The sequence below is a fragment of the Elgaria multicarinata genome, chromosome 8 (assembly GCF_023053635.1).
Source record: "Elgaria multicarinata webbii isolate HBS135686 ecotype San Diego chromosome 8, rElgMul1.1.pri, whole genome shotgun sequence".
NCBI classification, from domain to species: domain Eukaryota; kingdom Metazoa; phylum Chordata; class Lepidosauria; order Squamata; family Anguidae; genus Elgaria; species Elgaria multicarinata.
Genome location: NC_086178.1, coordinates 53481109 through 53508384, shown reverse-complemented (window position 1 = coordinate 53508384; position 27276 = coordinate 53481109). Strand labels below are relative to the sequence as shown.

Here is a 27276-nt window from a genome sequence, read left to right as displayed (position 1 = left end):
ATATTTGCCATAGTTTCCTTCATGAGCACTACTACAATCTCCAAGTCCCCCTCTCCAAGTCTGAATAGGTGAGCACCGACTGACCACCTTTCAATATTTAAGTGTCCAAAATCCCCTTGCGTGCTAGGACAGGTGCCCTTCCCAATCCGGCCAGCCAAACAACCTTGTCACCCAACCCGCTTCTCCTTCACAAAGGAAAGGCCACCGCTACCACCCCTAGCCCTGCTTCGAAGAACGGGAGCTCTGCAGGCTCCAAGACATGACTGTCCTCCAGATTTTCTTAATTGGAGTTCGGAAAAGAGAAAGCATTGGGCACGGGGAACCGAGCTCCCCGCCCTGGCACCCAAACCTAGGGAGCCCGGTTCCCCATGCTAAAGCCACCGACTCAAGCGCTCCAAGCAAAGCCCACCAATCCGAAGCTTGGTGGGCGGAGGGGACAAGGGAGCGCCCCTCCTTCTCGCGGACGGCCAATCGCGTCCCTCCTCGGACTCCTAACCTCTCGCGACAACAGCCTCCGGCGACGCTGGGCGCCAGTACTACAACTCCCAGGGATCTCTTCGCAACGGCCGCCTGAACCAATGGCTGCGCACAGCGAGGAGAAAGTCGCCCCACAGTGGGCCGGGCCAGGCGAGACCCAATCAGTCTGAAGGGGGGAGGGGTGGTTTGCTGCGGCAGCGGAAGCAACACTCCCGATTGTGCCCCCTCAGTGTCAGCGCAAGAAGTGGCTCTGGGGGCTTTTCGGAGCGACTCCGCCGCACCCTCGGCTGCAGGTACCTCTGCGCGGGGAGGAGGGCAGGGCCGGTCCTAGCAGCGGCAGACCGCGGAGGCGGAGCGCGCCTTATAGCCAAGCGTCCGCAGAGACTGGCCAGGTCGGGACGAGCTCGCGCTCTTTGCTTGCGACGGCTGCGGAGGGTATCGGTGGTGTCGGCTGCCGCAGCCTTTTTATGCCCTCCGAACATCCGGGTCCCTGGCTCCGCGCGTCTGTTTCACATAGTGATCGGGGAGGTGAGGGAGGCCGCCCCTAGCTACCACTGATTAACCATTACCTGTTTCCCTATTGGTCGTCAGGCGTCGCCTGCGCGTTCTTCTCCATTGGCTGGCTGGCTGTGCTCTGCTCTGCATCGGATTGGTCCGCCGTGGGCAGAAGCGCGCTTCCCATTGGCTGCTGAGAGAGGAGGCTGGCCTTACACTGCCTATGCCAAGGGGCGGACTCCTCCCGCAGCAGGCGAAAAGGGGAGGAGCCTCGGGAGACGCCCCTGCCCGATCTCTGTCACCGCTCCTTGGCCGCCTGGTGCTTGGCGCTGCCGCGCGAAGCCGCTTCCCCTGTCGGGATCCCGCAGTTGAGTTCGCCCGATCGCAGCTGGCCCGGGAAGCAAAAGTTGCGAGCCGCGTTTATGCCGGGGCTGGGCCGGCCTCCCCACGAAGCTTTCGCCCCTAGAGCAGTGGCGGGGAAGGGGCTTCGGTTTGCGCGGCATAACGAGGGCAGAGGTATCTCCGATGAGAGGTTACGCAGGGAGCTGATCCTGCAGCCGCGGGTTCTTTGCTCCCGGGGTGGGGTGGGGGCCCCGAGGCTGCGCTCGGTGCGTGTGCGGGCGCTTTGAGCCCCACGCTGCCGGCATTCTGCTGCCTAGTGGGCGGGAGAAAACTAGTCTGCGAATCGGGGATGAAAGAAAAATGCATCGAAGTTGAAGTTAGTTTATATCGCAGTGTTGTAAAGCGGGCTTGATGTTATTGGCAACAGATGCATCGGATGCAGTGGGACTGATTGCATGATGGACATGACATGTATGTAATTGTTTGCCTAGGTTTATGGGATTGCTGTCTACTGACAGACAAGCGTTCAATTTGCCACAAATGTCAAAAGGAAGATCGGCATCCTATGCAGCAACTGTGCCCTTTCACTGAAGCTAGGACCCAACCCCTGACATCCCGTTATGTAGTCTAGTCCAGGGCATGGCTAGTCAGTAGAGCTTTATCCCAGGTGCATGAGCACAAGACTGCAGCTTTAGTCCTAGTGCAGCAGAAGCCATCAGTGCTGTTATTAAGTGCTCCCAGCTTCTGCACACGTGGCTTGTTCAGGCTGAGGAAAGAGGGGAGGGCAAGGTGTAGGGTCAGGTAAGAAGGCTGCTTTACCACCACTCCCATGCATGAGAACCAAACGCCTAAACAGGCCTGGATCCATGCAAACAATTTTCTGTTTTAAGGGTATTTGAAGGCCTTCAAGTGACATGAGCACGGTATATTTTGGGGAAATGAAGGATACAAGTAAATTGACTATGACTATGTAAAGTAGAGCTGCGCCTTACTTTCCTAATAATAGGTGCTGCTTTAGGAGCACAGTAGAGCAGCTTGTGAAGCCTTGTAGAATGGCTGTCCAAAGGATTAAAGGGAAGTATAAGTCATTTGTGCATTGCTTAGGTAGGTTCAGATCCTATTTCTGTAGTTTACTCCCCAAAATTAATAGTTATTAGAGATCAATTTTGAATCAAATCACCCCAAATTTATCCAGTCATCCATCAAGCATGGACTTGCTGCCTTGATTTTTGCAGCAAGCAAATTCCACTCCTGACAGGAAAACAGGTTAGGTAAAATTCTAATTGCTCCCTCTTCTTGGTAGGGCTTGAATTTGTTTTATAAGGGTTAAGCCAGCCAATATTTGTTCCTATAGGCCTTTCTAGGAAGAACTATCAGTGGGCTTAACCCTTTTTAGTCAAATTAAACTACCAGGAAAAGAGACCAATCAGAATTTTACACATTCCCGCTTTTGCATTCTTTCTAGGAAATATCCCTCCTCTTTTTGTTTTTTTTATTTGAAGTGGCCCTCAGGCAAATGAGGATGCCAAAATAGATGAGGGGTTGGGTGGAGCAGCAGAAGGGCAGGAATACTGGCACAGCTAAACAGTATTACAGATATCTACAAAAGATCGTTACATCTATAATCTCTGACCTCCATGCGTTAATTATGCAGTGTGTTTATTTGATCTTTCGCCCATACTTAAAAGACTTCTACGAAGTACTTTGTTAGCATTTGCTTTTTATTACTATTGCGAATACTGGTTGCATATGTTAAATACAATTGTCCATATTATAGTAGAGAAATCTAACTCTAAGCAGTTTTAAGGCTGCAATCCTCTGCATATTTACCGAGGAGTAAACCTTATTGAATACAGTGGGGCTTTATTTCTGAGTAAACATCATAAAATAGTGCTGTAAATGTTAGATTTGTTTCAGGCCCACATGCAGCTTCCTTTTTATTTGCACATGGCAGTTGTCTCCTGAACCCATGTCACTATTTTGGTTTTTAGATGCTGCTACATTTATACACTTACAGTGCAATCCTATGCATGTCTACTCAGAAGTAAGCCCCATTGAATTCAGTGGGATTTACTTAAAAATAAGTGCATATAGGAGTGGATTCTTATTTCCTTAAAAGTGTTATTGAACTTGGTCAAACTGTTCATATTGCAGGATTATAGTTAGAATTTTGGTGAAGGAGCGATTTGCATATAAGTTATCAAGGCCCAAATTGAGAAAGTTGCAAGCCGCGTTTATGCCGGGGCTGGGCCAGACAAATTTGTAGAACAAATTAACTGGGTGAGTTTCTTCACTAATGAGAATGTGGCCATATGATTTTATTTATAATTCTGTGTATGCTCCACAGGTGGACATGAGTTCTCAACAGTTTCCCCGCTCTGGAGCGCCTCCCACAAGTCTCGGACCAGCTCCTCCTCCAATCTCCACCAGTGGATCTACCGGACTGATAAACCCAACAACTACAGGTAAGGCAACTACTAGTTTGGGATTGTTCTCCCATGGCTCAAGTCCTAACAATAGTTACCTGGAGGTAAGTCCCATTGTAATTGAGTAATATATTTACATGTCTTATCCATTTCTTGCTTCCCCCCCCCCCAAAACAAAATTCATACCTTTTCCTCTCTTCAGTAGTGAGTGATGAACCTAGCCGAGAATTGGAAGTTACTCCTAGAGATCATGTGGTCCCTGGGGGCTCTCTGCAGTCTCGTGAAGAGAAGCAGGAAACGGTGGTAGTTCGGCCATATCCACAAGTGCAGATGTTGACTCAGCACCATACAGTGCAGTCTGGTGTGCCGGTTACAGTGGCAGCTCCTCCAGCACATCTGGCTCCAGCAGTGCCACTTTCTTTTTCTGAAGGACTTATGAAGGTAACGATGACTCACATTCCATACTGGAAAACAAACGGAGTTACTAAGACTTGTTGAATGCAATCAGCAATAGTGAAATTCGCTTGAACTAGATTCTAGTTTAAATGCGGCTTTCTCTTCATTTCAGCATTTAATTGTTCAGGTATTGTCACATATCCTTGAGTCTTTGGGACAGAGAAGACTGAATACACTTACTGGCATTCTTTTTATTCTTTTACCAATGAAAGCAGCCTGAGGAACAGAAGGGACTAGTATAAATATTCAGTCAAAATGTCTAATGGCCCACCTATTCTGTGTACCCCTAAATCCATCTGTAAACATTCTTCTCCAACACCATTGCATCTGTGCAGAGTCATCCAGCAGAACTGTTTTGGGTGGCCAAAGGTCTCCCTGGAGGTAATTCATCAGGTACACGTGATCACTCAACAGCCGGTGTGACTTGTTTGCAAGACTCTTTGTGGATGAATTCAACTGTATTGTTTCTTTTGACTTGGTGTCTTCAGCACACATGTTGCCATGTTTTGATGGCTTCTTTTCAGTTTGTGTTTCTTGAGAATGTGGATAGGTTTTTCTGAGGACCACCACCTATGGTGCTAGAGGGGACTGGCTGAGTGAGTTAGTGTTGTGGCTCATGTCTCTCTTCAGCCAGGCATGATACCATTGGGACTCAAGGAGGTGGTGGTAAGAGCATTTTTTAAAAAGCCCTCACAAGGCCCAACAATGCTAAATAGTTATTGGCAGTCTCAAATATTCCTCTTGAGGGAAAGGTAGTAGACTGAGTGGTGGCGGCATCTCAACTCCAGGTTTTCCTAGATGAAATTAATCCCATTCCATTCTGCCTTCCAGTCTGGTCATGGGACTGGACCGGTCTTGGTTGACTTGGTAGACAACCTCCATTGAGAATTAAGCGGAAGGTCTGCTCACCTCTCAGTGATGTTTGACCATGTTATCTCTCTGGGTTGGGCACTGGAAGTGCTGTTTTGTGCTCATTCCAGTCTTCCTTGGAGGGACATTTCTAGAAGGTGGTGCTGGGGGACTTCAGTTTAACCCTGTAGCATTTGGCTTGTGGATCTCCTCACAATCCTATTTTCCCCATGCTTTTTACCATCTACATGAAACTACTGGAAGGGTTGTTCAGAGTTTTGGGGTACATTATCATTAGTAGGCACTCAGCAATATCCCTTTCTTTCTAACAATCCCAAGAAGACTGTCCTAAACCGGGCAAGAAAGAGGTTCTTCTGATCAGTAGAAAGGGTTTCAATTTGGATGTTCAACCAGTGATGAAAGGGGTTGCCCTCCTTCTGAAAACTCAGGTTTGCAATTTGGTTTTCCTGTTGGAACTGGCCTTAGACCTGGATTTTCAACCCTCATCTGTGGCTAGGATAAGATTGGTGGGCCAGCTATGTCTCTTTCTGGAACCCTCCGATCTGGCTGTGGTGAACCATGCTTTTAGTAATCTCTCTTGTCTTTATTATTGTATTGCACTCTGTATGGGACTGCTTTTGAAGACCATTTGGAAGCTCCAGTTCATTCAGAATGCTACAGCCAAGCTTCTGTTGGGGGCAGGATATAGGGCTCATGTTGGACTCAATGGCCTTATAGGCCCCTTCCAACTCTACTATTCTATGATTCTATGATCTTCTCTCGTTTGACTGCCTATTAGTTTCTATGTGCAATTCAGGGTGCTGTCTTTGACCTATAAAGCCCGAAATGGCTTGGCATCAGGTTACCTGAAGGACCTCCTTCCTCCATATAATCCTACCTGAGAACAGAGATCTTGCACGTCTTGCTGTCTGCCGAAGTATTTATAAGGGGACAACATGCAAGAAAGTCTTTTCTGTGGCAGACCCCTGCCTCTGGAGATCTCTCCCCTGCTTGCATTTAGGAGGACAGTTACATGTTTCTTTTTATCAGGCTTTTAAGGCCTCCTAGATATTTTGACTGCTGTGACTTTTACTGTTTGTTATTGTTATGTTATAAACTGTAGTGTATGCGACTCTGATCTTAGGGAGGAAGCATGAGATAAAAATTATTTTTAGTAAATATGGGAAGTCAGTAGTGGGCAACTTGTGGTCTTCCAGATGTTTTAGCATACAACTAAAAGCCCTCCCCATTGGGCATACTGGCTAGAGCTGATGGATTGAATTGAAGGCGAAAACATATGGAGGACCACAAATTGCCCACTCGAAAAAAGGAAATGTTAAATTTCTTTCTCACTAACATATTTCTTTTGTTCCTAGTTTCAAGCACACACTATAGTTCTGAAACGTACCTTCTCGTCCATATCAGGAGAGGGTGCTTCTGCCTCTGTCCCTGCTACACTTGTACAATCCTCTTCCTGGATTCAGTTTCTAATTAAACTTTCTGATGATTTTTGTATGTTGGATATTCCCAACCTTTTTCTATTCATCCTCTATCTTTGCTTCTCTTACTCCATTGTGCAGCTCCCAATAACCATTCCCTACCTGTAATACAAAAACATCTATTCCTTTCTCTGGGCCATACTTACCTTACAGATGGATGTTGGGGGTGGCAGTAGTGACAGGGTAGCTGCAAGAGCTCCTTCATACTACATTGTAATTACATTTGGGCAATATTGATTATGGTATACAGTGGCCATGCTTTCTGGATTCTTCCCACAACCACAAGGGGTACAAAATCTCTAAAAGGAGAGATCAGTAGGTCACGTATAGACTTCTAAAGACTCTTAGGGCACGGGCGGCTAATATGTAGCCCACAGCAGCAGCAGCAGCAGCAGGCATACAACTTTGTCCAGCCTCTGCAAATACTACTGTAAATAACTAGTCGCCGAAAGTGATTAAGAATCCCTTCCAGGCAGGGACGTTTTTATAAACTGGAACGGCATATTCTTTTCTAGGGGGAGGAGGTTAGGCTGGAGACGTAGGTATTCTGTAGGTAGATTTGTGGGGGGGAATTCTGGGCCAATAACTTTTGTAGATATTTAGAAGGTTGTTTTCAGCCTATTGCCATGCTGGGTTTTGGTTGCTCTGCTCGACTTGGAATACAGGAGGGCAGGGGGAGAATGACACATGGATGGAAGGGCTTCAGCTTCTTGTTCTGCCTTTGTGTCATCTTCTTATGCATCCAGCATGCATAGGAACTGCCAAAGGATGATGATGGAAAGTTAACTTGGGAGTAAGGCTCATGTATGGGATTGTGCTGTAAAGCTAGTTGGAAGAGGTAGCAAAGGCACCTCTGCCCTTGCATCCTCCTCCCCTGTACTCTGTGGCTGGCAATGAAGTCACAGTCATCCAGAATCTGGCCCTAAGCAGCTTAGCTTGGAGAGGGTCCAGTCCCACAGGCTTAGTTATTTGACTGTCCCTGTTCCAGGGCAATCGAAGCGGAGTTATATGATCTTACCAGTTCCTCAACCAAAATTTAGTTAAGCGAGATACTGAGATTGCAATATAAATACTTGTGGCATAAAACCAAAAAGGTTTCAAAGAAGCTGATGCCAGGGTTCGTATGTCTGTACTGATCTCCAACTTGATGCCATCCTAATGATTTGGACTTCACCTCCTATCAGCCCCAGTCAGTATAGTCAGTGGTCAAGAATCTTGGGAGTTGTAGTCCCAAAACATCTGGAAGGCACCAGGCTGGGGAAGGCTGGTCTATACTGTTACTTCTATGGTAACTCGGGTAGTCCTCCCCAATATTAAAGTCCTTTCTGCTAGTTATTCTATGTATACAAGAAGGCACTGTTGTTTTACAAAGGTTCTTTTGAAGTGTTCCTCTTAGAAAGAACCATATTTACTGAAAAATGCAAACTATTTTAATTACCCGGATAATAATTACCAGTGAGGTTATTTACAGATAGTTCCCCCCTTAAGTTAAGAGCACTGGTGCATATTTGCATTGTTTGTATTTATTTCTTTGCCACAAATTGTAAATTCTATGTGTATGTTCTTTGCAGCCTCCCCTGAAGCCCACCATCCCTAGCCGTCCTATTGCACCAGCTCCACCCTCTACTCTGTCTGGTCCCACCAAAGTCCCTGGGCAGGTTACTGTAACCATGGAGAGCAGCATCCCACAAGCCTCTGCTATTCCTGTAGCAACGATCAGTGGACAACAGGTTGTCATTTTCTTCTGTTACAGTAAAATGTTTATTCATTAAGGAATGACTATGAGCCATTCTATCTTTGAATGGCTCATAGTCTTAATTTGTATGCCCTATGGTAATAATGCACAATGAACCTGTACCTTCATGTCTACCTTCAAACATAGTGGTTGTGTAGAAACGTTTCCTAGGGATTACCTCTAGAAAAGACCCCTGATGTCATCTTTCTTGCCTGCAGGGACATCCTAGCAATGTGCACCATATCATGACCACCAATGTTCAGATGTCAATCATCCGAAGTAGTGCTCCTGGGCCACCATTACACATTGGAGCCTCTCATTTGCCTCGAGGTACTACACATAATGATACTTCCTTGGGAGGAATGATTCTGTGGTAATTGATTCTGGGCAGATTTTAGACTATGATTAATATAGATGCCGCTTCCTGCAGCAAAGAATCTAGAGAAGACTGGACTGGAATCTAAAGTAGCTCCTCGTATTTTTAGCTGAGTTGTCTTGGGAAAATGTCTGGGTGCAGCTTGGCTTAGACTCATAAAGCATAGAGGTATTTTTTAGGATCAGTGCACCATAATATATTCTTAAGGCAGAGTGCAGAACTTCTGGCCTGTGGACCTAATCCGACTGGCGTGGTCCACCAGTCTGGCCCATGCCACCTCTTGGAGTTCCTTTAGGGAGCAGGGCTTAGGCTCCGAGCAGGGCTTAGGAAAACCCTCGGAGGGCATCACCACTACTAACTACCAGATTCCCCTGCTAGCTGGGGCATGCTGGTAGTTGTAGGACTTTTTTCTGTCTAAACATGCATAGGATTGCACCCTGAACGCATTATGTCTGCATCAGCCCCGCTTGATGTTACCACTTGATCTTTTCTTTCATGTAAGCAGCTGGGTTTAGTTAGCACTAATAATAGCTCTCTTTCTAATTCTTTGCTGTGTTTCCTGTCTGAAGTAACCACTGCAGCCACTCTGACCAAAAGTGGAACATCTAAGTGTTGATCTTGGTTTACATGCACATGACTTTTTCTTCAGGTGCAGCAGCTGCTGCTGTGATGTCCAGTTCTAAAGTAACAACGGTTCTCAGGCCAGCTTCACAGTTGCCAAATGCAGCAACAGCGCAACCAGCAGTTCAGCACATCATCCATCAACCTATCCAGGCAGGTGGCAGCCATGCTGTTTTGTAGCTCAGCTATTGTTGTTTGAACAGTGTTCCGGCCCTTTCAGTGAGAGAACCTAAAAAAAAATCCGATGGTTATTGCATAGTTACATGAACTAGGAGATCTGGGAGCTGGTTGTTGTGGATCATAGTCCTCAGCATTGTGGACCTAGTTCTGGAGATACCACAAAGGGAATAAACTGTAATAAGATTAGCCTAAGAGCAACCTTCAACGATTCCATTTTTAAAAAAAACCCTGTTTCTATCTAGGTTGATTGTTTTTAGGTTTATTTGCATGTAATTTAGTTTTATTTTCATCTTGCATGATTTTTTTCGGAATCTTCTTCTTCATAGAAATGATCTATGTATTGCTTGGAAGAAACTGCTGGCAGTCATAAATTATTTCACACTTTAAGCACCTTAAAGAGGCCCCTTTTATATGTGCAATAAGTACTTTTTTTATCCATTAGTCTGTTAAAATTCAGGCAGTTAACTCTTTAAACAAAACCAAAAACTTCAATTGGCCGAAAGCCCTAAGGATGACAACCAATTTGTAACTATGGCAGATAAGTTACTCTTTTTTTCCTTACTTGCACAGTCCCGGCCTACTGTGACAACGTCAAGTACCATCCCTCCTGCTGTGGTAGCGACCGTTTCAGCCACCAGGGCTCAGTCACCTGTTATTACTACGACAACGACACATGCTACGGATGCTACCCTCAGGTAATAACTACTGAGTATGGGCTTGGAGAGGTCAAATACCCATTTATGCTCACTATCAATGCAATCCTATATATGTCCCTAGTAAGTGTGTTTAGACTGCAGCCTTCAAGTATACAAATGTATACGTGGGTAATGTAACTGAGGACCACTTTGTACAATATGGCCACTTTATGGAGGCTGCTTCAAACTTCCTTCCTAGACAGTTGCTTGCTTGAAGCATTATACGTATCAACTATGCAGCCTTCCATGCAAATGCAACCTCAGAGGGGAGGGGACCAAGGAGGCCGGCTTATGAGGAATCCTCCAGTCTCCACAAACTCTTTCCCTCCCCCTCCCCAACGCTTCAGCTAGATGGGCGAAAAAGCCCATCGTGTTGGAAGTGCCACATGGGGGGAGGTCAGAGGCGAAAATTGAGTCCCTGCTATGCATTGGTTGGCCGTAAACCTCCGAGTTTGGAGGCTTACGGCCATCCCCATAGGATTGCACTCTTAATTCACATCAAGAAGGCCATGCTAAAATACATTGTCTTGTCTCTTCTGTTGTTTAGGAATTCACTGACTCTTAAGTACTTTCAGAAAAATAACTTTAGATTTTCTTTTCCAGTCGGCCAACATTGTCGATTCAGCAGCACCCACCTTCTGCACCTATCAGTATTCAGCGTCCTGCGCAGCCACGGGATACAGCAACTAGAATTACTCTACCTTCCCATCCAGCCATAGGAACACAAAAACAGCAGCTTCACACCATGGCTCAGGTGAATTATTATGAGCAGGAGTCATGCAGTTTTTTCTTCCATATTGTACTTTGACTTTTACTAGCATGTGGTTTTAAAGCCCTGTTTAAATTTTGAACAAGGTTTCATGTTGGACTAGTAGTTTGGTGATTAATTTCATTTCAAACTGATGCAGCAATACCTTTTTTTCCCTTTCTTTTAAATGAGCATGAAACATACCAGCAATAGTTTCTTGACATACAACTTTTTTTCCTACAGAAAACAATTTTTAGTACTGGTACTCCAGTGGCAGCAGCAACTGTGGCACCTATTTTAGCAACCAATACCATTCCTTCAGCTACTACTGCTGGTGAGTATCCACAGCTCAGCATTTTTCAAATTATTTTTCTATAAAAATACAAAAGCCAGTTATTAGGGTTGACATATCTTGTTAAATTGAAAAAAAGCTCTTTGCCTTTCATAACTGTAGATCAATACGATAAAATCATTTCATGGTGATTTTAGTGGGTTACTCCCACATGGAAAACTTGATCCCAGATCAGTTACCACAGGGGAGGGTGGGGTGGGTGGGAGAGAGAACTTGTTAGGGGCCTAACTGTTTCTGTAATGTGAGGTAAAAAATTCTCTTCATAGACGTTTCAGTTTTTTGTCAGTTTAAAGGCACAAAATACTGAAGAAATTTAAACTGTTTACACATCTTTCTCCCTTTCAGGTTCTGTATCTCACACTCAAGCGCCTACAAGTACAATTGTCACCGTGACTATGCCCTCACACTCTTCCCATGCAACTGCTGTGACCACCTCAAACATCCCAGTTGGTGAGAGAGTATTGGTTCTGAGTTGTGCTATCAATTGATCTGCAACATTTGATATTTTATTTTCTAGTAGGGATAGTATAGATTGGAAGTTGCTACCAGAAGTTTTATTTAGTGATGGCCACCAACTTGGCCAACTATAAAGGGGGAATTAGACAGATTAATGGCTGACAAGACTATTAGTGGCTATTAGTCAGGATGGCTATATGTTACCTGCGGTGTCAGAGGCAGTACCCCTCTGTATACCAGTGGGTGGGGCCCATGAACAGGAGGGTGCTGTTGCATTTATGTCCTGCTGTGGACTCCCCATGGGCATCTGGTTGGCCACTGGAAACAGAATGCTGGAATAGATAGGCCTTTGGTCTGATCCAGCATGGCTCTTAATATTTTCATCTACCACATTTTCACCCCATTCAAAATACCTGAATTTTGAAATCCAAATTACTGTGGATTGTGCTTTTGTAAGAGAAAACAATACAAATGGTGTTAGCTTCTTCTGATTTATTGGTATCTGTTTTCCTAGTTTGCTTTACTGGACTTTATTTTTTTTAATAACTGGGGTGTCTTTTTCTCACTGTGCAGCTAAAGTGGTCCCTCAGCAAATCACGCACACTTCTCCTCGCATCCAGTCTGATTACACTGCAGAGAGGAGTAATCTCATTCCGATATCTGGGCACCGTGCATCTCCAAATCCAGTTGCAATGGAAGCTAGAAATGATAACAGGTATTGAATTAATTTTCTTACATAGCCTATATGGCATGTATATTATATGCGAGGACACAGAATGAAATAACTTGATCCTCCAGTGGGCGAGTATCTAAAGCAACTAAACATTTGCACATTTCTATTGGGAAGTGATTGTGATTTGGGATATATGAACCTTTCTGGCCTTAAAGCCTTCTAAGTGATTAAGCACAGTTGATACTTCCTATTCTGTGAGTTATGGGCAGAGAGTGCCTTAAATTCTACCATTTAATTCAGTTGTGTCAATTCTGGAAAAGGAAGGACTTCTGGTGAGCAAATAATGCTGAATATCACCTCCTTCTGCATTCGAAATCCAGCTGTGCTTGAAATCACAAAGGGAAGGGAAAGGGGATGCACTGCTATGTAGCAGAGAACTGTTCAGTGGGTAGATGGGCCCATGTTATGTGGGTAAATGTGCCCACAGTCAGTGAAAAGATTACTATTCAGGGCTAGTTATCAATAGAATTGACTGTTCAGTACCTGGTTTTTAATAAAATGCTGTTCTAACAGATCTCATAGTGCAGACTTCCCAAACCTGGTGCCCTCTATAGTACTACAACTCCCATTAGCCCCACCTAGCATGGCCAATGGTCAAGGATGATAGGACTGGTCATAATGGCATGGAGCATGTGTAAACCTAGAGACACTTCCACTTCATCCTGTAGGTTTATTTATTTATTTATTTATTTTATTACATTTATATACCGCCCCACAGCCAAAGCTCTCTGGGCGGTTTACAATGCAATGGTTTTATGCAATGGTTTCCTTCTGCCAGCAGAGTGGTGGTCGCTGACGGATGAGATTTCCCCTCCACTGCATATGCCCACCCACCCTGCGCATGCCCCAAATCTACTTCAGAAGGTTGGAAGACTCACCAGAGCAAATTTAGGGAATGCAGGGGGGAAGAGAAGGGAAACTCCCATTGTGCAAGCAGAACTGCTTACTTAACATTGGATTTAACTCCCTGTGATTACTCTTGTGGTTGGACTATACTGTCCAGATGTGTCGGGGTGCAGAAGGAATTGAGTTTGATTTCAGAAGTGTTTCAAAAGTCCTCCCAAAGTAAGAGAATCTGGTGATCCAAAAAGAAATTAGCAAACCAGAACAGTAGTTTTTATTAAAATAGTTTGATCACTGCTATAGTTCTTTAGGTGGCTATAACTTCATAATACTGTGTCTAACACTTAACTGATCTTCACTCCTCTAGACAGTCGGTGCCTGTTCAATTCCAGTACTTCTTACCAACATATCCACCTTCTTACCCCTTGGCTGCCCACACTTACACACCTATTACCAGCTCCGTGTCCACTATCCGCCAATATCCTGGTAAGATATCACCAAGTTTACAGAGGAGCTTTAGAACAGTGGTATAGATGAGCCTTGTGCATAAACAAATTAATTTGAAGGTAAAGATGTGTTTCCAAACTACTGTGGAAAAAATTGCAACCAACAAGCAAAGGCTAGCCTCTGGATGCAGTATTTTAAAGAACTTACTGCCAGTGTTTCTTTCTTTGATTATACACAGTGACGAAGCAAATAATGAAATCATGTTATAATCGTTTTGATAACCAAGCTTCTCTGTTTGTAATTGAAGAATACACAGACTGTATAAGAGCTAGTCAGTTCGTCAAAATCCAAAATGCATAATCCATCTGAAAAATACATTTACAATGCCTTTTCACATGCAGTAATTCAGTAATCTTCACAGTGATTGTATAAGGGGCCAGCATTCTTAATTCCATATTACGGAGAGGACATAGAGGCTGTGTGATTGGGTTGGTTGATGTGTGTTACATGAACGAGTCATGTGCTTGCACATGCCTCTTCCTCTCCTGCTTCCTTTTGCATGCTCTACTTTAACAAGTCACTCTGTTGGAAACTTGGATGTGCTGTTAACAGAAGAACTAGCAAGTTGTGGTTTATGCGAGCCTTCCAAGCCAGGATTGTAAACCAGGATGAAATTGAGATTTGGCATTACAACTCAACTAACCCATAATGGCTTGCCAAAGGCAAGCCAATTGTTTCTGGTCCGAGGCGCAAACTATGAGCTGACCTGTGTTCTCAACCACTGTACTACACTTGCTCTACAGCTGCAAGGTTCAATTTCTCTGCTCCAACGTATTGGTGTATCATTTTCAATAGTAATCACTTCTAAACCACTTCAGCTAATCAGAAAAGCTGTGCTAGCTAACCCTGGGCTGTGAGTTGGCCATATTCTTTCTTCATGGTTGGCGGTGTTGGAGCAGATCATGGGTTGGATCCAGTGGTTGACATCTGCTAGCAAAATCACTAGCAAATGGGAACCACTAGCAAATGGATTTTCCCTTCCTGATGAACTTATCCCATATCTTCCTTGGAGGGTTGGAAAACCCTTGAGCTGACTTGTGGCATGCATGGGGGCTGCAGAGGGGACAGGAAAGTTCATTGTGCCATCAGAAGTCACATTGCAGACTTCCACTCACATGATTGCTGGATCCAACTCTCTCTCTTTGCAGCAGTGTGATACCAATAATGCTCATGAAGGATGTCATAACAAAAGTTTATCAATATAATAAAGTTGGAAGAGCTTGGCTTATGAGTTTTACTTTTAAACTCTTGGCATCTTCAGCAGGACCATAGATGTGCAAATAAACTACTGAGTTTTAAATCCTAACAATGTTGCATGGCAGCAGAGGATACTAAACTGTCTGTTTTGTGTGGAAGTAATTAAGTTTGTTGTTTTAGTTTCAGCTCAGGCCCCCAATTCTGCCATAGCAGCTCAGACTGGAGTCGGAGTGGCTTCCACAGTCCATCTTAATCCCATGCAGCTGATGACAGTGGATGCATCTCACGCCCGTCATATCCAGGGCATCCAGTCTGCACCAATTGGTGCGCAAGGTATACAGCCAGCCCCCATCAGTGCACAAGGAATGCAGTCTGCGCCAATTGGAACCCAAGGGCTACATCCAGCGGCACCAATTGGCACGCAAGGTCTCCAGACTGCACCACTGGGTGCTCAGCAGCCACAAACTGAAACCAAGACATCAGGTATTTTCTTTGGTTTTATTTACAATATTTATATACCACCCAATAACTAAGGTTCTTTGGATGGTTTACAGTAAAAGGTAAACCCACAGGGGAGGAGAGAGGGAGACGGTCCCATCACACTAGTGGACTTTTGCTAGCATGACATTGGATTCAACCCAATGTTTGCATTGCAGGCAAAAGTTCCTGCAATATCCCTTTTTTTATTAAAATTTTAGTGGCGATACAATGCACACTTAATTGAATGCAACTTCTATTGAACTAGGTGGGATTTCTAATGAAAGATGTATAAGATTGAGCGATCAGTGATACTTCTGCTCTTGCCGTTTCAGTGTCTAAAGAAAATACAAACAGTAATGGCCACACACATTTTTAACATATATTCTGTAAATGTTTTTAAATCTTGTATCATAAGGCAAAGCCTTTTGTTATCTTCCAGCAAAAACATAAGTGATCAAGTTGGTGAGTGGTGGCGATTAAGTTAGAACTACGATTTCTTGTGTCAGCTTACTTGAGAGAGAGCCCCATTGAGCACTATTGGACTTACTTCTGAGTAAATATATGCTGTAGGTTGTTCTAAATACTCAGTATCGAATTTGTTGGGGAAGCAGAGAAAAACAGTTTTTGGTTTAACTTTTATCACTTCTGCTAAGTCCCTATTTTGGTCATTTGTTTTTCTTTTCACTAGTGGTCTTGGCAGATGGAGCCACCATTATGGCCAATCCAATCAGCAATACATTCAACACTGCCCCAGCTTCAACGACAGTGGTGCAAACCCATAGTCAGAGTGCCAGTTCTAGCACACCAGCCCAGGGTTCATCCCCTCGTCCAAGCATTCTCCGGAAGAAACCCACTACAGATGGGTGAGTATAATCATAATTTCAGTAATACTTACGAACTGCTCATCATGGTACAAGAAACAAGCCTTGTTCTTGCAGCATTCTAGTCATCAGTTATATTAGGTGTGATGGATATAATGATTCAACCAGTAAAGCATGTCATTTAAATGATCTTCAATTTCTCTTCTTTGGCTGCCTTTTTAAAATCACCTGTAGATTTCTTCTAAAAACTGGTATTTTTCAGTCTTTCTCCTAGAACAGTGAATGAACAGCTGGAGATTATATAGGATAAATGCATTAGAAATGCAGCAGAAAGGAATAATACAACACCCTTTTTGTTTTATGCACCCTAGGCAACTTAGTTTAATTGTTTTTAAGGAAATACAGTGGGACCATTCACACATAATGGCAGCAAATCATGGGTTCGTAAACCAGTGATTTGCCGCAGCATATGCCACCGCCATTTTGAATATGCAACCTCCAATTGGTCATTATTTCATGATGTGTAAACCCAGGCAATATTGGCTAATCATGGGTTAAACAGCCCTCAGTTAACCTAAGGACTAATTGTAGATTAATGGTGTGTTGTTTAATCTACAATTAACCCAGAGTGTTTGGGTTTGCACGTCATGAAATTACCTCCACTCAGAGTTTGCATATTTACAATGGTGGCGGCATGCCACCATTATGAATGAACTGGGTCAATCAGGATTAGTTCTATTTACAACAACTGGAAATATTAATCCATTGGGATTCAGCTTTTAACACTTGTAAGTAACAGGTGTTTTCATGGTTATTTTGCAGGTTGGCAGTTAGGAAAAGCCTCATTCCCCCTCAGCCACCTGAGGTAGCTGGCACTCGAGTTGAGAGCTCCATGAGGAGTGCGTCTGGATCACCAAGACCAGCCAGGTAAGACTTCACAATACAGTGATACATAAAAAAAAATTCAAAGCTGTTGGAATTTTAGCTTTACAAAAGAAAAAGACAAGTTGAAAGAGCTGCTAGCTGTGCTTATGCATTGCAAAATAGTAATCTCTGTGATGCGTGTTTGCTTCTGGGTAAAATGGGAATTTAGCAAATAAATGTTTACTGAGATATGCAAACTTCATCCCTGATCTCTGAAGTTTCACAACCTTCCCCAAGCACTTGCACATCATGTATTTTTCCAGGTTGTTGTGATCTTTCTGACTGGTACCTCTTGTCTCCCAAAGTGACCGGTTAGCTACATTTTCTAGTAGCTCACTTTTGTAGTAAGCCATATATAATGTAAAGAGTTGGACTTGCAACAAAATGTTGCAGAGCAGAGTGTTTATTTCTATGATGCCTCCAGCCCAACATCAGGATACTGTGTTTCTCCTCCCACTCAATTTTCTCCCCATCAGTCGATCAGTGTTCCTTGCTTACTGAGCGTGCTCAGTCTTTGTTGAGCTGTTTGGGGGCAAGGCGGGGTCGCCTCTTGGTTTACTTTTTCTTAAGGTTGTTTTGTACTTCTACAAAATGTGGGGTTCTATCAAGCCTGCTGATAACCTTACTCAAGGAATGAGTTTGCTGTTTGTATATGGGATTCAGAGAGGGGGGCTGTCTTCACTAAATGGCCTCAGAGTTAGGAACTAGAAAACCCAAATTTGCTTTTGTAATAAAGTATACAAGATGTTGATGAAATACTCATTTATTGACACCTGGTTGCAAAATTTGGTGGCAAGGTGAAACTTTCTTTGGTAGTTCCTGTTAGAAAATAAAGATTAGGACTTCAGGAACATCTGGGAATCAAAGATTTAAAAGAAAAGGGAGCTGTGTCAAGAGTGTTGAACTTTTTACTCAGGTCACTATATTATGCACATACTTTGTCTTTGGTTTCTAGGCCTCAGCAGCAATTACCCAGAGATTATTAGATTTAGCTCTGGAACTATACACTGTTCTGTCTTTCTATGTTTTGATGTGGGATTGCCAAGATTGTGAGGGAAAGGCACCAAAATATAAGTTGGTGACTGTGTACCACAATTTGTGACAGGCTCATGGCCAGTCAAATTCTGGAAAAACACACCCTGCTGTCTCCATCTGTGATGTTACTATGTCAATTATAAGCTCTGTTTCCAATGAAAGCAAAAAGCAAAATCAGTCTTATGGAGGGTAAACATTTCCATAAATAAAAGTGATGGGAGTGGGATCTTGAATAACGGCGCTTTCTACCTTTTTGTTTGTGTTTTTATGTAGTGCCAAACCTAAACCGGAAATTCATGTATCTATGGCCACTCCTGTAACAGTGTCTGTGGAAGCAGTATCCATTCAGAGCAATGAGCAGCCTCCTATCTCAGCCCCTGCTTCTCAGCAGCCACCATCTGCCATTCCAACAATCATCACAGCAGCTAGTCCACCTTTGCAGCCCACAGCAGCTCTCTCAACCATTCCAGGAACCGTTCCAGCTCCTCCGCCAGCTTCGGCCACAATTGTGACGGCTCCTCCACCTCCATCCACCATCAGTGGTGTCCTCTCTACAGTATTGGGTTCTGTTGTGCCAGAGATAAAAATAAAAGAGGAAGTGGAACCTATGGACATAATGCGGCCAGTCTCAGGTAACTTTCGGCTTAAGCAGTCACAAGGGAGAGATCTGAATGGGTTACGAGAGCCAGCCTGAGCATTTCCTGCAAAGCAGCATCTGACAATGAAAAGGACTGTTGCCTGCTTCATCTTAAATGAATCCTTAAAACTGTTCAGATGCTCGATTTGATTTCAGTACTGAGGTTCACAGTCCAGTTAACATGGCCATAGGATAGCATATCACTGAAAATTATATTAAAAGGCTGCATAGGGAAAGTGATTGGAGTGGTTGTAAGAATGTACTTGCTGTTAAAGTTTGTGGGTAGACAAAGTGTTAATGATTAATTCTGTTTTGCAGTAAAAGCTAGGCGGATAGTTGTGTAATTTTACAATGAAGATTTCACTCTTAAATTGAGTTGTCATTTTTCAAAAGGAAATTTGCCTTATGTTACTATTGCCATAGGAGTTTACCGGAGTTACTGTTTTATTGCACTAAATATGGATAGGTGTCGACTTTCTTGGGAACTGGAATGGTGATCTACCCCAAAGGTTCACAAATGTTGTCATACTGAACTTTCTTAAGCCCAGTAAAACAATAATTTGATCCTCTCTGCCCATAAACAAAGTTGAGAAAGGCAGATTGTTTCACTTAGTTCTGCTTACAAACGGTTGAAAAGAAAATCAGGAGGGAGACAAACACATGAAAGCCTCAAGATCCTTGAGAGAGGGACCCCCTGGAAACAAGAAGTTCTAAAGGATGCCTTTTCTAAATGTGCAACCTGCCTGTGTAGAGCAAGTGGTAAATCGTACGGCCTCTATGTTGCACTCTGGGAGAGGAAGGGGGAGGATCTAGAGCCATGTCCATTTTAACTGCCAATCTCTTACCCATGTTCCCCCACCTTCCCTTTGCAGCAGTTCCTCCACTGACTACAAACACTGTCTCTCCATCCCTTACACTGCTGGCCAACAACCTTTCGGTGCCCCCAAGTGACTTGCCACCTGGTGCCTCTCCAAGGAAAAAACCACGGAAGCAGCAACATGTCATCTCTACAGAGGAAGGGGATATGATGGAGACCAATAGCACTGATGATGAGAAATCCACTACCAAAAGTTTGCTGATCAAGGCAGAAAAGCGGAAGTCACCTCCAAAAGAATATATAGGTGATTATTTCTCTTCTGAAACAAAGTATTATTTCCTGGTTGGTTGTCATCTCCTTAGCATGTTCTTCTGTCATGATTCCAAACCCTTCCGCTATGATGCAAGACAATAAAGAGGTCCACCAAGCAATCCACAAAACTTTATTCAGCAAATAAATATCTCTTCGCACCTGAAGGGAGTGTAAACACTCAGCTAAAACTTGACTGACTAAACTAGGCAATTGTCCTTTAACAACAAAAGGGGAAGGTTTTCCCTGAGCCACTTTTGCTTCAGGGAGGATTCTTCTGAAGAAGTCTTTGGCGAGAAGCTAGCCAAGCTGATCGCTTCTCACCTGCTTTGAGCTTCGCCCGCTTGACCCTGTAGTGGACTCTGGGATTGGTCAAATCAGAGGTCCTTTCCTTCTCTGAGGAAAGCTCAGTTCCCACAGACTCTGAGTTGGTAGCATTCTCTCTGATAAAGTCCAGTGAAGATTCATCCCTGGCTCCTGAAGAGTCTGGGAGAATCTCCTCCCCTGCTTCCTGTGTTGGCTGGTAAATTTCTAGTCCCGCTTCTTCTGGTTCAGAATCTGATTCTGATTGATAGCTTAAAACCCCTTCCCCCACACTAGGGAGAACATGCCTGATCCTGACACCTTCCATGTACCCAAAATACATCATTGCAGCTAAACAACGTTTCCCAGCTAAAAATTCTAAACTTCTGCTATCCCAACATGTGTGTTTATGCCATTATACATCAGATTAAACTGAAGAAAAGAGTTAATGTTGCGACTGAGTTAACGTCTAGTTCAAGATACGTTGATCCTGTCATGGGATTACGTTTGCCTTTCCCAGTTCAAAATGCAAATATTTTTTTAAAATTTTGGATCCTTTTTCTTAATTCTTCCTTAGATGAAGAAGGTGTGAGATATGTGCCAGTACGTCCGAGACCACCCATAACATTGCTTCGTCACTATCGCAACCCATGGAAAGCTGCCTATCATCACTTTCAGCGGTACAGTGATGTCCGGGTGAAAGGTATGTCTTCCTGGCCTTATAGTTTGCGTGGGGTCTATGAACTAGTGTGTAGCGATACTTTAAAAAATACACCCAGGTGCCTACTTGTAAACAGGTAACCTCCCCCCAGCTGTATTAGCACTACTGAGCAGTACACAGGCCAAATTTAGCTTGTTTGAAAGCTAAATCTCATCTTAAGCCAATATTCTGGGTACCTTGTAGAGTATAGCGGGGTGGGGGACAAAAATGGCCTCTGGACCCTCTGAAGTTGCCCACCCCTGGTGATTGGGATCATTTATACTTAACAGAATAGACCAAACATCACTGGTCAGGAAATGGGGCTTCAAGAGTCCACATAGTTACTTGTTCCTTCTCAACGGCTAGCAGAAACAGAAAAAAATATGCTCCAAAGGCACACAAGTTTGTTTACTTCACAGTATATAATCAGATCACAGAATTTGGTTTTTGCCATGCAGTGTGTACACATGGACCCTGATGACAGGACAATAATATATTTATCAACAGTTGAATGCAGAGATTCCAAACAAAAAGAACTCTTCCCCACCCTCCTGCTCTCCTCATCCCCATGTGTTCAGATACAGAATTTGGCTTTAAGGTTTTTGCACGTCTGTCTCTGGGTCTCTGTTCCTGCATTTTACCAACATCTGTGGTCAAGCTTCATATACCCAGTGCATGAATAACTGCTGCTGCCTTGAAGAGAATATTGGACAGTTTGTGTGTTCTATTCTGGTGAAGAGAGGATTAAAGTGCATTTTTCTTTTCTTTTGCATCATGATTTGCTTCTCCCTTCTAGAAGAGAAGAAGGCTATGCTACAAGAGATCGCTAATCAGAAAGGTGTATCCTGCCGTGCACAAGGGTGGAAAGTCCACCTTTGTGCAGCACAGTTATTGCAGCTGGTAAGTGGGGGAGTCCTGTTGGTCTCATATAAAAAGGGGGAGAAAGTACTCCAGGACAAATCTTAGTCCCGCAAGCCTTTTGAAAACTGAGATATAATTTTAAAGCTACTACCAGGTTGGCGGACTTCTGGGACTAGATACCTCATCAAGAATCACATGTGTGCTGTCATATTGCAGTGGGGCATATTTGTATCGAGTGAACCTGAACTAGTGTGGATGGAGGTTTTGATCCAGGCATAAAGAGCTGATGCATTTTACACAGATGCTCAAAACTGGCAAATCCCTCCCTCTGGTGCACAGGTCTGAAGAAGTGTCTGGGATGGTGCCGCTGACTTGAGGAGGCAGCACTGCTCCACATTCCTGGATGCTTCTATTTCAGGTGGGGGTGAGGTAGGTGCTTTGTGTTCTAGCACCAAGCTCCTCAAGCCATTATATCCCCAGAGGAGTCAGATGGAAAAGGAAGGTTACGTTGTGTATTTGGGAGTATTGGGGGCTGCTTTGGGTATGTGAAAAGAACCTGAAGCTTCAGTGGCCCCGTTCAGACGACACCTTAAACCACGGCTTTAACCACAGTGGTTAAGCCAGAAAGCCAGGCTGTGTTCAGAAGACACCTTAAACCATGGTTTTAACCACGGTCAATAAAGCTTTTTGCCTTAGTCACTGTGGTTAAAGCCATGGTTTAAAGTGTCTTCTGAATGGGGCTAGTATGGATCACAGTTTTGAACCAAGCATAAATGGTGATGGTAAGAGGATTGAAAATTCAAAATGTTGCTTTCACAGGCTTGGGATAAGGGTTAGATGTGCGGAGGGGTGGGATTCTTCTGCACTGTAGGAAGCACAGAGTAGGATCTATCCTTCCACATCTGGAAGTAGGGTGGTCCAGCTTCATTTTGAAGCATATTTCAGAAAGCGTAATATGGCAGTGACCTCAAGAAAAAGAAAATTGTTCTGTCAGCAATGAAAGAAATAGTATTGAATTTGTTGAAAGGTTATAAACATTAACGAGGAGATGGAACTTCAGTAGATTATTTTAGTTCATAGTATCAAACCAAGTGAAAATGTGGGGTATTCTTGCCAAATTCTAATATTTTATAGACTAACCTGGAACATGATGTGTATGAACGGCTCACCTCTCTGCAAGAAGGGATAATTCCCAAGAAAAAGGCAGCCACTGATGATGACTTGCATCGAATAAATGAACTGATACAGGTAAAGGGGTTTATTTTTCATTCCTTCGGTTTGGTGAATTTTTAACCTTTGCCGCAGTTTCTTTTTCAGTCTAAGGTATAGGGTGTGTGTTCTCAAATTATTTGGATAAATAACTGTTAAGAGCGGAAAGAAGATGGTGAACCAAACTGAACAAACCACACCATACTTAGGTTTAGGGGTAGGTGATAATTTTGCTTGGTCCGCACTTAAGTGAACCGACTTTCCAGACTAATATGCAGATCAGAACTGTTATCCTTCAACTCATACACTTATCTAAGTTTTGCAATTCAGCTGTCAGCTCAAAAATTGCATACAAAATGTGTATATTGGGGAAAATTGCATACAAAAACAGGCAAAATTTTATGCATTAAAAAACCCGGAGACTGATGTTGAAACTGGATGAAATTTAGTTATGATTGGATACTTGTGAAACACACAGACCAGATATAGAGTGATTCATCCATGCCTAACTTTATATCCACTCATAATAGTATCCTTTTAAAAAAATAGCCCTTTAAAAAGACGAATAATTACAAATGTATTTAAATGCCACATTGAAACTTAAGCCCAATATTTAATAACTAAACACAAAGCATAAACTAATGTTGCTGATCTAGAAGCTTCAACTACCTCTTCTTCAAGCCCCGAAGGGATACCACTCCAATGACATATTTTAAATTACTCTGTTATGAAATGTGTATAATCTTTTACACTGTTACATTATCTTGTCTTTTGATCAGGAATAAAACCTTTGCATTGATGTGGTTATCTTGATCTGGTTTGAACATAACACTAAATATGGTTTATTGTTACGTGCATGAATTTTGAGCTTGTGTTGTCTCCTCTCCCTTCTCTGGCAAAATTAACTACAGCATAGCATTAATGCCAAAACCCTAAAGTATGGCTTAAGGAAACAAGCCAGCTTCATAAACTAAAGTTTGAACTTGTTTGTTTCCCTAAACCATAGTTTATTCTAACCACATTTTCCCCAGATTTGAACATGGCTTTAATCTGCCTTTAGCTAAAAAATAGAAGTGAACATTTCTGATCTTTTCCATGCAGCCATGCTGGGCAGGCATGGTGGGGGTGGCAGGCATGTAAGCTCAAGGCTTTTTCATGTAACACTAAACCATAGTTGAATGGATCTAAACAAAGTTGTTAACTCTTTAAAGCTCACTGTGTGTCTCCCATAAAATGTGTTTTAAGTAAAGAGTCCAATTTCTTAGTTGATTTTCAGGAGGAGGAAAAGAACTGTGCCAGAAAACAGATTTGAGAACAATCCAATGGTTCACCCTCTTTAAAATAACTGCTTGATTATTTACTTTAACATTCTTTAGCTCATATGCTGTCCGGTATTTTAAGGGTGATTAATTAAATATGATATGCATGTCTTTGAGGTGTTCAGCTTTTTAATGTCACTGCTGTGTTGCATTTCAGGGGAATATGCAGAGATGTAAACTTGTAATGGATCAAATAAATGAGGCTCGAGAATCTATGCTAAAGGTCTTGGATCACAAAGATCGTGTTCTGAAACTTCTCAACAAGAACGGAACTGTCAAGAAAGTATCCAAATTGAAGAGAAAAGAAAAGGTCTAGAGCCAGAGCTATATAAGGACTCTGGAATCCAAAACGATTGTACAGAACAGTGTTAAGGCTCTTTTATTTTGGGGTTTATTTTAGAGAGCTACATTTGAGTAAAAAGGCAGAGTTTCAGAGAAGGACAACGAATTGATACGTGGAGCCCAGTGACCTTAAGGGATTATTATTGACCTATCAAAGGAACAAAGATTTTTCTCAGGCTCGTCCCTGTTTAAACTCTTCAGTCACATTTTGTTTAGCCCTCTTGATGTGCCAGTGCCTACTAATTGGAACCATTGATGCAGACGTGATAGACAGTCCCCCTCCATCCATCTTACAGTTTTAGAGATAACTTCACAGGTTTGTACAATGGATTCCTGCAACAGACCTCAAGAACCACCCATCTTGAAACTATCTCTCATAAGTGTTCAAAATTTTTGGAGATGACACTACTTCCACCGAGCCCTCTCCGTACTTGCTCCTTATGATCTTGCAGTGGCTGGAGCAGCCTTCATTAACCAGTGACAGTGCACTGGAAGTTCTGCTACATTTAGAATCTTTAAGTGGTTCTCAAGTCTCTAGCTGTCAGTTTTTTTAAAAAAAAAAATTTCAAAGTGATTTGTAGTGTTGTGAAGTGTGTGTGTGTGCCCATGTTGGTGCTCCGGGATATCGTTTTCAAAATACACTCATACAGCACAGTGCTTCCTGCTGTAGCTGATGTGATGCTATTCATTGTGTTACATACAATTGTGCTATAAACCATCCTAAAACATGAATAAAGGATTTGGAGGATTTTTATAAGAACAGTTGGTCTAATTTTGTACTGTTAGGAATAGCAAAGGAAGGTTCCTGCAAAGAAAGACCAAATAAAATACTGTGCAAAAGTACATGCTTTCCTTCAGGACACTAAGAAAAGAAAAAGAACAGATTGTCTGTATTATCAATGTTTTTATGCTTGATCCTTCAAGGTTATAACTTGTAGGTTCTCCCCCACCCCCCAAGTTTCTCGATTTCTATAATAGCAGCTATATGTTCTCTTAATCCATCCTATATATTTATGGTGCTAAAACAACATACACAATATATAATTAATTGACTGGGTTTATACAACATGCTAATCCTCACAGTGGTTGAGTGGGCTATTTTTGATCTGTGTTTTTGTTGTTGTTGATCTGTTGGTTAGTGTGTTATCTGGACCTAGAACATTTTCTGCAGTGTGGCTTATTTTTCTTGAACAAACCACCTTGAGAACCCATGGTTTGTTGTTGGGTTGTTCAGAGTGTTAACTAGCCACCTTGTAGAAAATGCCCTGGGTCAGACAATACACTAACCCATGTTTCAACAGTAACCCACACTCAACCTCTGAGTGTGCATTAGCGTGTTTTGTGAACAGCCCCATTATGTTCTGATTAGTAGATACATTTTTGTTCTGTTTTTCTTATTGACAGAAAGCCAGGATCCAAACCTAATCCCTATTGAAATTTCCTTTTATGCAGCTCCTATTTCAGTTGGGATTACGTAGGATAACATCCCAATAAACTCCCCTTACCATTTAAGTTGGGTTCTTTTGTACAGTTAAGTACAAGCTTGAGTTGCACTGTGAAAGAGACAGTACCATCATGAGATAGCATAATCTCCATTCATGCTTTTTCCAGGCCAACCCATTAGCTTTGATGGGACTGCTCTACTGCAGAGACTTTTAAACTGTTCTAGGTTTCTATATGGTGCACAAGCTTCCTTGAATGTCCTGTTGTCCATTATCAATTTTCCCTTGCAATGTGTTGTCACAGGAGAACATAAGGTAGTCTATTATATATTCCCAGTTCATGTGGGGTCAACAGTGAGGTGCAATAGGCCTGGGTATGGACGATCAATATTAGAGCATGCCATGGAATCCTCTGTAATAAACAGATTCTGTGGTATCTACATGGGTTCCTTAATATACCTTGATGTAGTAAAGATACCCTAAATTAAAAGTTTGAAAATTTGCTGAATTGGATGTATTTTGTGCTTCCTACTTCTGATTTCTATTTCAACCTTGAATTTTGAGTATCAAAAGCCCCTTTTAAAAGGAACAAACAATCCCCTGTAGAATTAAGATCCTGATCAGAACCTAATCCTACTTACTTGAAAGTAAGTTCTACTGATTTTAAGGAACGTCTTCCAAGTGATAGTACAATCCTGTGCACCTAGAAGCAAGTCCTGGTGGGGCTCAATGGGATTTTCATAGATGAACCTGTGACTGGGTGGCCAGTGTACTTAGGCTGCAATCTTACTTACCTAAATTAAGTCCCATTAAGTCTCACAGCTTTAGAGTAAATTAGCATTGATATTCCAGAGGTGTTGCCATGCCATCTTGTTTAGCAGATGTGCACACACACCCAATAAAAATCTTGTAGCATACACTTTCATGGTCTATTTGTTTACAAATAAAGCAAATCTATTACTCTTTAAGCTGCCAAAAAGCATCTGTGTACAACTATTCCGCCTGCTGTTCAAATTGCCAGTACAGTCACATGCATAGGATTGGTCTGTCAGTGAAGAACTGCAGTCATAAGCATACTTACTGGGGAATA

General features: G+C 42.8%; 1 protein-coding gene across 1 annotated transcript; it reads left to right on the top strand.

Moving 5' to 3' along the window:
- Window positions 1-622: 622 nt before the first annotated feature.
- Window positions 623-25504, top strand: SAP130 (Sin3A associated protein 130). Its single transcript, XM_063132433.1, has 21 exons — window positions 623-770; window positions 3662-3779; window positions 3943-4181; window positions 8116-8274; window positions 8498-8609; window positions 9305-9429; window positions 10027-10151; window positions 10755-10905; window positions 11143-11233; window positions 11597-11701; window positions 12281-12422; window positions 13651-13769; window positions 15168-15470; window positions 16156-16330; window positions 17111-17215; window positions 18521-18879; window positions 19757-20005; window positions 20891-21016; window positions 21810-21913; window positions 23009-23122; window positions 24560-25504. Exons 2-21 carry the CDS (start codon window positions 3668-3670, stop codon window positions 24716-24718), a joined length of 3174 nt encoding a protein of 1057 aa, XP_062988503.1. The 5' UTR covers window positions 623-770; window positions 3662-3667; the 3' UTR covers window positions 24719-25504.
- The last annotated feature ends 1772 nt before the right edge of the window (window positions 25505-27276 follow it).

Coding starts and splice junctions, on each gene's coding strand:
- SAP130 (XM_063132433.1), top strand. CDS start 3,668: ATGAGTTCTCAACAGTTTCCCCGCTCTGGAGCGCCTCCCACAAGTCTC. Junction 10,906..11,142: donor AGCTTCACACCATGGCTCAG/GTGAATTATTAT, acceptor TTTTTCCTACAG/AAAACAATTTTTAGTACTGG. Junction 23,123..24,559: donor GAATAAATGAACTGATACAG/GTAAAGGGGTTT, acceptor GTTGCATTTCAG/GGGAATATGCAGAGATGTAA.